A 13,676-nucleotide genomic window follows, 5' to 3' on the forward strand; every position below is an offset into this window, starting at 1 on the left:
AGAAATGATCCAGGATATGGAAGGTTCTGTGAGGCATGGATTTGACCACAAGTGTCAAATCCATGCCTCACAGAACCTTCCATATCCACTTCACCAACATCCATGGCCACATTCTCGTGGAAGTAAAAAAAATCCATGGCCACAACTCCAACCTTAATAGTGTCCACTGCTATCTGCAGTCCACCAAACCCCATCTACTCTTTTTTAACAGAAACTCAAATCTCGCCTTCCAAACTATACACTATTTAATTCCTTTTGACTCAAGGGTGGAATCTGCACATATATATCCGCTCTGACACACCCTGCCAGAGAGCACCTAACCTAGTAGCCACCAAGGAGACCAGCATCACTTGATTTTTGTGCTAGTTTGGTTTGTTTGTAGTCTATGATCCAACTATGGTATGATAGCAATATAACAGTGCAAGCATATGTCCATTAACTACATTAATCTTGGAAAATTCTGTTCCTTACAAATGTTAATGTTTCCCCTTTGAATATGACAATGTGCACATGCAGTAGAAAATTATCTCAGAAATACCATCAGATACAAAACATGACAACTCTGATTAAAATTTTTGTATTACATTTGAATTTCTACCATTGAAAGAAGCCCTTTTCAAAAAAACTCAAGCCTGAATTGATTTGAAAAAGTTCCATGTTTGGTCTCTAGAGCAGGATTTCCTGATCAGTATTTTTCCTAAAAAAAGAAATAAAAATACAAAAAATAATTAATTAATAAAAATACAAAAAAAAATCTTAGCTTGCCTATGGTATGAATGTACTAGTTTAGTTAGTGGGAGACTGAGCAAAAATTCATGAATGCTGGAAGTTTTTTTTCCACTTGGTTAGACTATAATAAATTTAGTTGAATCCTCTATCCAAGTGTATGCAAACAAAGTTTGCACCTAAAGTATCTTCAGGACTGAGGCAACTTGTGGTAAAGGTGGACCAAGCTCTCATCACTCCTTGTGTTAGTATCTCCCATAATGCAAAGCACATCTCCTTGTAGACATGTATAATGCTATGCATTAAGGGAAGGCCACTACCAGACCGGTTTCGACCTTTATTGAGGTCTCGTCAGTGGGAGCCAGACCCAGAGGTGGTGATACTAAGGTGAAATTAAGGTGATACTCAGTCCTGAAGATACTTCAGGCACAAACTTTGTTTGCTTACACTTGGATAAAGGATTAAACTAAATTTATTAAAGTCCAACATCTTTCTCTAAATCTAGAGTAATTAAATAATAAGGTGAGACACCTTTTGGCAATTCATATAGGTAAATATGACTTCTCTGTTGCTTCCACCTTAGTATCGCCACCTCTGGGTCTGGCTCCCACTGACAAGACCTCAATAAAAGTCGAAACCGGTTGGAAGCTTGGGTGATGAATGGCAATGCTGTAGCCCATAAAGCTTTAACTGAGGCTCGGCTGTTCACCTAGGTTTTGGGTTGTGGTAGTGGTGTGTGTGTGTGTGTGGGGTAATGAATGGCTATGCTGTAGCTCATGAAGTTAACTGAGGCACGGCTGTTGCTGTTACCCCTCAGATGAGATATGAGCGGCTCTGCTCGGTGGTGGGGTGAGCCTGCCACTACCCAGACCGGTTTCGACCGGTCTGGGTAGTGGCTCTTCCCTTAATGCATAGCATTATACATCTCCGCAAGGAGATGTGCTTTGCATTATGGGAGATACTAAGAAGGAGTGATGAGAGCTGGGTCCACCTTTACCACGAGTTGCCTCAGTCCTAAAGATACTTCAGGTGCAAACTTTGTTTGCTTACACTTGGATAAAGGATTAAACTAAATTTATTAAAAATTCACGAAATTTATTAAGCTAATACATTTTTTGAGTTTTGTTCAGTCTCTTAAATTGCAAAATTAATCTTGTGCAGTTGATAATAGCATTTCGTATTTTGGTTATGTGTGTGTGCTAACTGTGCTGACTGACTTTTCATTTATTATATAAATTATTTTTATATAAATATCTGATTCAGTATTAGGTGTCCCTGTATATGTGCATGCATACATGTGCAAGCTTAGTCATGTTAATTTTTCACTCTTTATTAAAATTTTATGGTAGGCATTGTTTGTGTGCTATAAAATTTTAAGGTTTTTATGTTGCAAATAATTATATTAAGAAGATTCCTTCCTTCCTTGTTTTATAAGTAACAGTATTTTTTCTTTATCTGTAAAGGGATTGAATGCAACATTGTTTTACGACAATAAAGATCCTCGTGCTTACATATCCATGGTTCCAACATCGGCTTTTTCTGGAGATGGAATGGGTAACTTAATGGCTCTCATTGTAGAACTAACTCAGAGTATGATGGCTAAGCGATTAGCTTTCAGTGAAGAACTCCAAGCAACTGTTCTTGAGGTAAGAAATAAAACACTGAAACTGCTTTGAACCCTGTTTTTGTTTTGTTTTTTTTATTTCTTTCCTTCTTTATCTTTGTATAATTCTATTGAAATATTGTCAGATTTTGAGAGGATAGTTATCAACAGTTTTCCAGAGAAATTGTAGGTATCCATGTGGTCAGAATTGTTTGGAAATCTGGCAAACCAAAATTGAATTAAACTTTCATTAATCTCTTAAGCCATGTGCAAATCCACCTGCTCTACTCCCAACTTTATAACTTGTAGAAGGGAAGTAAGAACACTGAAGTCCATATTTATTTTAACTGCTTCACTGCTCCTACACTTAAAAGTTGATTATTCTTTAGGATTATGGATTTTGGAGTGAAGTGCTTCATAGTGAAGTGCTCATTCAACTGCAAGCACTACACATTGTGATCATATCAATTGATTCAGACTTACATAGTAGAAAGAAATGCTGTTCATAATTTAAAAATAAAATCCCAGAGTAGTTCTGTAAAGGCATATCTATCACTGTTTAATAATTTAAAGATTCGAGAAATAAAATATCATTGAAATTTGAAGAATTAATCAATCATTCTCTCTCTCTCGTGCTTGCATCTTTTACACTCCTGAAATAATTTTGCACAAAATCTTTAAAAGAAAGCAACTGAAAAAATGATGGCCTGGTTGACAAGTGGTTAGCTTGCCCAACTCCAACCCAAAGGCTATGTGTTATTAGCATGGATATATTTGTGAATGCCATTAGGTGGAATATTTCATTGCCATGTACATAACCACTTCTACACTTATCATAGGTTGAAAGTGGTTTGAAATAGTTCATGTTTTGGTCTCTAGATTAGAATTTCTGGATTATGTAAAAAATAAATAAAAACAAAAAAATTTAAACCTTAGCCCACTCACAAAAGGTTGTAATAAATAATAATTTCTAGATGACAGTATATCAAGAGTATTCTCATCATCCTAGTATATGCTAGAATATTTACCTTCATTTAACTCTAGACTTTCTTTTCTCTTTCAATTAAGGAAACTTCTCATTTGTCTGTAGGTTTTGTCACTATTATATTTGTATTTCTTGTCATCTGTTTCAATGTTACGGTTATCAGTTATGTGCCAAGGGAAGATACTAAAGTCAGTGTCAGACTAATGATTATTGTTATTATACAGGCACCTCCATGGAGTTTGAAGACTCATCACAGGAGATCCAATTTATCCACGCAATCTATCATACCTTTCCTAGAACCCATTAACAGACAAAGCACAACTGACTGGCAATCCATTCCTTTCATTCACTACTCTCCAATCAAAATATCTACTCCTCACACCCCTACTAACCACACCTTTATTAAACTTCCAGGGACGATCCCTTGTTCTAGTCCCTCTAGCCAAGTGCTCAAATATTTCCCCTGCATCTATCCTATAAACCTTTTAAGCAACTTAAATGATTCTATCATATCCCCTCTTTTTCTCCTATCAACAACTTCTGCAATCTACACACCTTCAATTTGTCCTCATAGAGAACTTGCACAGGCCACTCACCATCTTGGTCACACATTGACATGAAGGCTGTCTTGCAGAAGTATAAACTAATGTGCTTTTGTCTGTAGGAAACATGCCTTAAGTCCCCATGTAAAGTTGCCATTCGACTCAGTGGGTTCTATTATAACAGTATGCTGCCTCTACTTACCACCTGATGCAAACATCTTTTAGGATGATCTTGATGTCGTGTTGCAGTTACCATTCCCTTTACTTTTAATTGGGAATTTAAAGGGACATGACGGCATGTGAGATAGTGCCCGAACTAACATTGGAAGAAGAGCTGTAGCATATATCCTCGACAACAATAATATTACATCAGGGATATCACAATTGAAAATCAAGCACACTGACTGTCTCACCTCTTTCTTAGTAGACAATGATTGTTCAACAGTCATCTCTTCTCCCATCAGTGATGCAGTGAATCACAAGCAGCCTCAAATGAATTCTTAAAGCATCTAGTCTCTTTAATCTTTCCCTGAACCATGGTGGAACACTGATTACACAGCAGCCAAGGAAGCTTGGAACAAAACTCAGATTATCTTCTGTAAATAGTCTACAACAACAAACCTCTTTGCTTTCGTTGAAAGCAAAGAGGTTTGTTGTCAATGTTCACAAGTAAAGAGATCTGTCTTCAGAGCCAGAAAGAATTCTGGATCCAGTGTACATCTTCTATAATGAAAACACCCAAGAGCAAAGGAGTATGGGATAAAATCTGGAAAATGAAAGGCAGATACAGCAATCCCTCGATTAGTGCGTCATTTTTTTTCAATAGCCAAATTCAATTAGTGTGACTCTAAAATTTGATTAGTGCACCTATATACATCTTAAAAATAAATGTTACAGATTTTAAAAATTTCGATCTGTACATTTTTTATGGCTAACTATTTAAAAAATCACTCACCAAGATGAAATAATTTAGTTACCAATTTGAAACATTTTACAAAGTTATTTTTTAATGGCATACTACACTGTTTCCATGTACACTATGTTCCAAATTTACCACCAAAATTTATGTTGTCTGCTTTACATAGCATTTTGCTGATCATATCACGTGCAATTGTTTTCCTTACTTTTTTATTTTAAATTATTTTCCTAACCTTTAATCATGAGTAAAAGAATTTGTGTAAGAAGGAGACTATTGTGATCAACAAATATTTAATGTCGATAAAACCGGCCTTTTTTTGGAAGTGAATGCCTTTCAAGACTTTTCTAGCCAAATCAGAGAAATCTCAGCCTGGTTGCAAAGTTGAATGAAATTACTGCTAGCAATATGCAAACCATTTGGAAGCACATTCTTCCACATTGTGCAAATGATTTTAGAGGCTTTTGAAATTAATCTAAGTTAATTAAATCTCATTCTGAGAAGTTGAGTGATTCCGACCTGCTAAATTTAGATACACAGTAGGAAGATTCTGAAGAATATGACAAAAATTTAATCACTGACAAGCCCAAAGAGGTTTCACAGAAACAATTTGAAAATAGTTTTCGTACAATCTAAGTTTTTAAGCAGCAATGCTTAGAAACTGACCTGGTGAAGAGAGAACCAGTAAAATTTGCAGAAGAGGCAATAGGGTCATACCGTCAGTTGTATGAAAGAAAAAAAAAAACAGAATGCCTGCCAAACTACCATTAGCTCAATTCTTTGTTAAGAAGAAGAATAATAAATTTATATTCTGAATATGTTTTATTGTCTTTCAGCTTCATGGTTTTCCTTTAACTAGGCCTGATGGATATGTATTCCTGATTGTATTCTGCCGAGTGTTTTGTACCATCATGCCGTCACTCCTTGTTTCATTCAGCAGTCTTTTCAAAGTTACTTATGTAACTCCAGATATTTAGAAAATTTGTCTTCACTTTTCATGTCACCTTTATTGTCTCTGATTCTTCTTACAGTACTTTCTTCCATTTCTGAGATCAATAGCCTCCAGAATATTTTCGAGGTTATTGAACCTTCCTGGTATTTATTTTCTGTTTGCTTCTTCCCATAGCTAGTTTTGCACAGTACTTAACTTTCTTACATTTTTCTCTGTATACTAAAACCCCGATATTATTATTATTTGACACCTCCAGGGAGTCCAAAGACTCATCAAGGGAGAGTGTGCCAACAGCATCAGACGATTGAACCCCTCCCAACTACTAACTGCGCTCAGACTTACTTAACTGAGCCATTAAATGGACTAATTCAGTTGAGGGGGGGGGGATGTCCGTTAAATCCGAAAGTTCATTTAATAATAAAGTAGATTTTCCAAATGCATATGTTAAAAAATTGACAAATTAGCTAATTTACATGTTTTTACTTATATAGAAACTTATGTAATTAAAAATAAGTACTGTATCTATGAAAAGTTTAATTTCACAGACTCCCGAATCCAACTTTTGTATGACTTTTTTGATTTAACGTTAAATTAACTCTTTTCCGTTTGTCTATATTTTAATGTTAGGGTTACTAAGATGTGTTTTACCATTGATACATATCTAATTTTAAATTGATATTGAATAGGCCTATAAAATGCTTACGTACATAAACCATTCACCGCGAATAAACTCTGGAGATCAGAATTGAAAGTCACGCCACGCAACAAAAGAGCCAATTACAGCACGATTGGTATGATCACGTGCTAATCATTTGCCGAGCATGTTTTATGAGCGGTGACTCATTTATGTCGGCTAAATTACTACAGTGTTTTTCCAACATATGACCTATTCGCCAAAATTTGTTAAAAATAACAGGAAATTAATAACAAAAAATATCCTGTTAATTTAATTATAAACAAATCTTGGTTAAAAGCATTTCAAAATTAACAGGGTGTTAATTTTCACGTGACATATGGATCGGAAATTTTGTCCATTAAATCCAAACTCTGTTAAATCAAGGTCCATAAAATCGAGAGTTTACTATTGTCTAAGATCACATGCTGACTTTCTTGCAAGGAACTTTCGTTGTACTTTCTGCTTCTTTATTTTGCTTGCCTCTTTATTTATTTATAACCCATACATGAGAGGTTGGTTAATCAACCTATAGTACATTAGTACTGTATGTGGGTAGTGGGTTGGGAAAGGAGAAACTTTGTTACATTTGATTTAAAACCCTGCATATTGTATTCCTTGGGAAACATGTCGGGGGGAACCACAGTACAGCTGTTTCAGGGATGAAGGAAGAGGAAAAGAAACTTGTGGAGGGATGTTGAGCAGTAGCTGCACTTGTTCCAATAGACTTAATACTGAGTGGGGGAATTATTAATGCTATTTCAGATGAACATTTGCCATGGAAATATTTATGGAATATGCATATTGTAGAAACCAAATGCTTACATGAACGTGGGAGGAGTGAGTTGGTAAGAGATGGGTTATTAATCACTCTAATTGAGTCAAGCATTTTGTGGGAGCTCATAGGACCTCCACACTTCAAATGTGAGAGCAGTAATCAATAGCTGGGCAGTTTTGTGATTTAAAAAGTTAACAGCTGTTTTGAGGTGAAGTAATGTCTTGAACAAAAGAGAAATCCTTGTTTTTTTAGAAGCTGAGGATTCAATGGTTGTGATGTGTTTGTCAGGAAAGGCTTGATGTCAGGGTGATTCCAAGAGGAGAAATATCTGGAAATTTGAGTTTTGTCAAAAATAATACTGAGAGAAAATGTTTTTTCTTTTTGGTGAGAAATTAGACAGAACTGAGTTTTACTAGCATTGAAATTAACTTAGGTTATCTGAACCCCATTGAAGGATAGCTTGGAGATCATGAGGGCAGTGATGGTTTATGTTTTGTAGGTTGAAGTGAGTTGTGTAGAATAAGGTTTATCAAATGAAAGGGAAGAGTGTAATGTGCTGTCATATGCAAAACTTTGTATTTGGTTGGAGGTCAACTGAAATAGGTCATTGATGTATAGAAGGAATAGGATTGTTGAAAGAATAGAACCTTGTATAACCCTTGCATTGGTTGAATGGTGTGAAGATAAGGAACCATCCACTAACATACAGTGTGCATCCAGACAGAAAGCTGGCAATCTAACTGCAGAAATACTGTGACAGAGCAAATGATGGGAGTTTGTTTGGTAGACCTTAGTGCCAGACTTGGTCAAAAGCTTTGGAGATATCAAGTGCAACCACTTGAGATTCCCCAAACTTCTCCGTGGCATTTTCAGAGAGGGGGTGATATATGTAAGTAGATCTCTTGTTGATCAGCAGTAATGGAATCCTTACTAGTTGTCATTTATTAGCTGGGTGCCTTTCTGAGTCTACCATGGAGTTCTGATTTTTCTGTCTTTGCAGAGAATCTCACCATTCAGTCAGTGTTTTCTTCAGGGTTTGCCACCAAATCTCAAAGGTTTAGTTTTAGTTTTTGTTTTCAATCTCTTTCATTTTTTTTCTTGAATACTGTTTGTGCATTTGAGTCTACAGTTCACCTTTGAAAGCTGCTTAACTTTGATTTGTTTTAAAATTTTCTTGCACACACTTTCCTTTCCAATATTATTATTATTACGTCTCAGCTCAAAGATGCCCTCCCAGAATGAGTCTTCTCATTCTGGGAGGGCATGCTACTTTACTCCACTACACACCACTCACTGTCTCCTCTACTACCATTAACACCATCTACTGCCTATCACCACCAATATTTTTTTGTCTATAAATTGCATGGGTTCTCATGGCTGAATTGCCTGAACATGGTATGAAACACCTGAATGAACAGTTGAAGATGAGTTAGCTGATCTCATATGGAGTTAGAAGTTTTTATGAAATCAGCTAACTCACCTTCAACTGTAAAATCTCATATTAAGATTCCTTTTGTCAATAATGAAAGCAGGTAGGTCAAAACTGGTCTGGGTAGTGGCCCTTCCTTTAATGAATTGCATTATACATGTCTGCAAGGAGATGTGCTTTGCATTATGGGAGATACTAAGATAAGGAGTGATTAGAGCTTGGTCCACCTTTACCACAAGTTGCCTCAGTCCTGAATATACTTCAGACACAAACTTTGTTTTCACTTGGATAAAGTATTAAACTAAATTTATTAATGAAAGCAGGTCTTTTCCAATCAAAGGGTGCAATGTTCTGCTGTTCTACCAGTTGCTCTAAGGAGGCATTAATATATGATGTTCTATTTTATTCTGCTTAGCACTAAATGGTGATCACTTCCAATTTCAAATCCTCTGTATACTCTTGTGTCCTGAACCAGTGGGAAAACACCTATCGATGATAAGATTGTGGATGAGACTTTTCTTATTCCTTTCATCTTCTCTTAATGTGAATTTATGCACATTTTTATGTTGGAACGTGGTGTTAATAATAACCAGTCCATGTCTTGAACAGAAATCCAGCAGGTACTCCCTGTTGTTATTAGGTTTGCTGTTTTCTCCAAATTTACCCAGAATATTTCCATATGTCTGGTAATCATTTCCTATTCTGTTGTTTAGATCTCCAAGCAGGACCATCTTTTCTTTTTCATTGCTAACTGCTTTCTCTAATGCCTTGAAAAATTCCTTGACTTCTTTAGCAGAAACTTCTGTGGGACCATAGACAGATATAAATCTCATTGTCCAGTTCTCCATTCTGATATATTTGCCCATATCACTACTTAATATTGCCTGCCATTCAAGATCATTCCTTGTATTTAGTGTTGATTGCCACTCCTTTTTCCTGTTGTTATTGCCTGAATATAACATCTTGTCTTTATTGTTTAGAAAGATCTTACCTGCCTTTATCCTCTGTTTCGATATCACCCATTATGCTTCGATCTGGTACTTATCTTGCTAGTTCCATTTCTTTTCCATTTATGTTTCTTATGTTGATGGTGCCAATCTTGAACTCTGTTGTGTTGTAGTTATATTGTACTATTCTTTAACCCTTCTTTGGTTTTCAAGTTCCTTCTTCCTTTTCCTCATTCCTACTGTCCAAGTAAATCCTCTTGTGATTATTTAGAAAGATCTCATCTAGTTTTGCCCAAGTCTCATTTACTCCTGTCATGTCAGCATAGTATTTTGGTGCTCTATTTCTTTCTCATTGATGCATTTTACACTGATAGTGCTTATATTAATTTCTTTTTGTCCTGGGTTTGCCCTGATGAAATAGTAAATGCCTCATATAGGAGCATTTTTAAAGTAATGTCTCTGTTGTGATAGCTCCCTGTCAAAAGAAGTGTGTCAGTGAAATAAAAAAGGAATTCTCTCTTCTATTTTCATACATTATTCTCAACATTATAATGATTATTATTATCCAATGTCCAGGGAGTTGTACTCATCCAGGGACGCCATACATCATCCACACCAGCTACCATATTTTCTCTTGAACTCATTCACAGTATAAGCACTCACCCACCACCACCTTGGAAAGAAAAATCTAGCTCACTCCTTTCTTAGCCACATATAAACTTAATTTCTATGGTCACCCCCACCTCCTTGTTCTCTTCCCACCTTCCATATGATGAACAATGTCATTAACTGATATCCTATAACATCCTCTCAGAAGTTTTTTTCTTCCTCATATTTACCAGCATCTGCAGTCCACATACTCTCAGTCTGCCCTTGTAATCTAATCCATAATCCTGGTGTCATCTTTGTCATTTTTTCAAAATGACTTGCATGTCAATGTTCATTTCAACATGAACATTGACATTATGATTGTCCCTGTGTTGTATTTGCAGTTCTTACCAACCATAACTCCAAGATCCATAGACTTCAATTTCTTGAAGTCTATGGATCTTGGGTTTTCATGGGTTTTCTATAAACTGAGAAAACCAAGGTTCCATCAGGTTGGTGGGTGACTAGTTATAGAAAACCCACCCATACAGGCAGATACATTCACCAACAATCCCATCACCCCCCCCCCCCACACACACACACACACAACAATATGGAGTTATTAAGACACTATTCAACAGGGCAAAAATAATCTGTTCTAATGATCAAGCCCTAATTACTGAACTAAATCACATCCGTGACACTTTCTCAGCCAATGGCTACCCCCCCCCCCCCCCCCAAAAGAATCCAAAAAATACTTAACCCAGTTATCCACAACCCACCACCCCCTCCCCTTCACAAAAAAGATTACTCTAGATCCATCACCATTCCCTACATCCGAGGCACCTCGGAAAAAATCAACAAAATCTTAAAAAAACGTGACATGACCACCTGTTACAGACCACATAGAAAATTGGCATCTTATCCACTCCACTAAAGACCAACCACTTCCCCTAGACCTACCTGGTGTATACCAGGTCCCTTGCAGCTGTAAACTGTCCTACTTTGGCCAAACAAGCAGGACAGCAAATATCAGGATCTCAGAACACGAGTATTACATCCGATTTCACAAGTACAGGCACTCTGGGGTTGCAGACCACGCTCTGGATACTCACCACAGAATAAGATGGAAGAAAGCCACAGTAATACACCGCAGCAAGTTGAAATATGAAAGACTATTCATGGAATCAGCCTCAGCCCTTAGGAACATGCCAAACCTCAACAAATTTGGATGCATGAGACTGTCCCAAATTTGGGAAACATTTATCAGAAGAACTTCAGCCCAAAGGCCAAGAACTACCAATATAGCCCGCCAGGGGGCACCATCAGGACTTTAGGAAAACGTTAACTTCCTAGCTTCGGTTCTCATTTGCTGTTATGTTGCACTTGTCTTTGTAATAAGTTCCAAGAAGATGGCAATATGATGTTTGCCGAAATATCGGAAAGTATATATTAAAGTTTATTTAATTTATATTTCTAGTGTACACTGTCAATTCCTTAATTATTAGTTATCACTAACTTATGCAGTCTGCTTGTCTCAGTTGGGCAGCTTTCTTTTTTCTGTTCCTAGGCACACTCAAAATGCCCAAAAACCAAAGCAACGTCCATCCCTTCACCAGATTCATAATCATGCTCATTGGCATTCATATTACTCTTACATCTGTGCACCCTAACTGAACTTACACTCACATTGTCAGCATTCTTCCCAAGGTGATATAGTTTCCCTGAACTCGCCCTTAGGTCTCACTCCAGTAAATAATTTCTCTAGGCATCTGGTGCCAAATACATTCAAGTGCAAGCTGTCTCTCTTATGTGTTTTCTATCATCAAACTCACTTCACATATTTAATAACTAATTTGCATTTCTTCTACATAACCTGTGCATTGAATCATCATTTGCTATCATAGCTCTTCTTATTCATTACTGTCACATTAAGGTAATAAAATAACAATTTTCACTTTCTGGCTTTTCATTCTTGCTTTGTTCATCAAACCTTTCATATTCTCCCTGAAATGTATTTTCTCAACCATGTAATAAGTTTTTCAGAGTTATTTTACTAAAATTCTTTAGGTTTTTTAAGCTGTTTTCCATCTCATTTTTGAACTTCATTTTGAAACTGGCTTTTTTGCCTCTCATCCACAAAAAGGTTGTAAACCTATAGTATATCAGTACAGTGAGGGGGGGGGGGGTAAAAATTTTATTTATTTTTACAGTTTATTTTACGCGATTTTATTTTTTAAAAAAAATGCTTGGCTTTCAGCTGTTAGAAATAATCAGCTAAAAGGTAATTTTTTTGTTTCTTTATGCCCAACTATGTACAGTACTCACACATGCAGTTGCTACCATAAAAAGCTGGTAAATTGCTAGAAAATTTCAAGCAGTGCTCATTTTCATGCATCAAAAATTCAATTAGGTGTGTATGCGCACATTTTACACCCTACAAACTTGTAAAAGACTCATCCACTGTGTATACAATGATAGAAAAAATACAACTTCATTTATATGTCATTATACTAAACCGTATGAAGGGATAAATGGAATAAAATGTGGACATTACTCTCAGCATGTCCCTTATGTACTCAGGAAACAAATATCCCAGCAATTGTGAAATCCGATTATGTTGTGCCTGAATAATAATAATAATATATTATTTTACAGTGTATTTCTACACAAAGACATTAAACAGTAAATTGTAGGACTGGTTTCCACCAAAGTTCTGCATTAGAGAGGGAGAGATGGGAAGAGCTTTCTTTTTTCTCATAATGTAAAGTAGTGTAAAGGTTTGGTTGGACAGTCCAACAACTAGAAACACTAACCAAATATGTGCTAATTTTACTTAGTAACAGTTGGAACTAGGAAATTTTGAAATACAGCTTCTTCTTGAAAGCAGTGTCATAAGAATTTAGTTGAGCTGCTCCTACATCTGTGGGGCCCAGCCAAATTCCTTGTACATAATCATCATAATCAATTTCCTGATATGTACCCTCAAGGGAACTTCAGGCTACTATGACAGTACTACATGATTAAGTTTACATCATCATTAATCTCCTATCAACAATTTTCCTCCAAATTAGTCCATTACTTGTCAGCACACTGATATTGTCATATCTAACATTTCGTTCCTCTAAAGCACTTCTGACTGAATCAATGTACCGAGACCTTTATCTTCCTCTAGATCTTTTTCCTGCCATCTTGGCATCAAACACCTGTTTTTCTAACCTTTCCTCTCCTGTTCTATTTAAGTGACCACTATCACCTTAGATTAGCCTGACTCACACATTCTTCTATGCAAACAATATTAAGTTTCCAATGTCATCATTTTTAATATGATTCTAACATTAACGCCATCTGCTCAGGCCCCAAATTTTTCTAAAAACTCTGATATCTGTGGACACTGATCTTTGTTGCTTTATTTCTAACCCAACTCTCAGACCCATAACTTAAAACTGGTTTGAACATTGTCTTATATATGGCTAGTTTGCTCTCTTATACCATATATTCTTATTCAACTGGCTTCCCCACCATGCTAACTTTGCT

At 36.3% G+C, this 13,676-nt stretch overlaps 1 protein-coding gene across 1 annotated transcript in view; it reads left to right on the plus strand.

Moving 5' to 3' along the window:
- The window catches only part of eIF5B (eukaryotic translation initiation factor 5B), a 530,511-nt gene that overhangs the window by 322,481 nt on the left and 194,354 nt on the right, over nt 1–13,676 (plus strand). Inside the window, exon 16 of the mRNA XM_090397300.1 lies at nt 2,190–2,372. Coding sequence (XP_090253426.1) covers nt 2,190–2,372 — 183 coding nt within the window. The remainder of the gene's footprint in view (nt 1–2,189; nt 2,373–13,676) is intronic.

This window comes from Typopeltis vanoorti, chromosome 8 (assembly GCF_054136105.1).
Source record: "Typopeltis vanoorti isolate ZY-2024b chromosome 8, IOZ_Tvanoo_1.0, whole genome shotgun sequence".
NCBI lineage: Eukaryota > Metazoa > Arthropoda > Arachnida > Uropygi > Thelyphonidae > Typopeltis > Typopeltis vanoorti.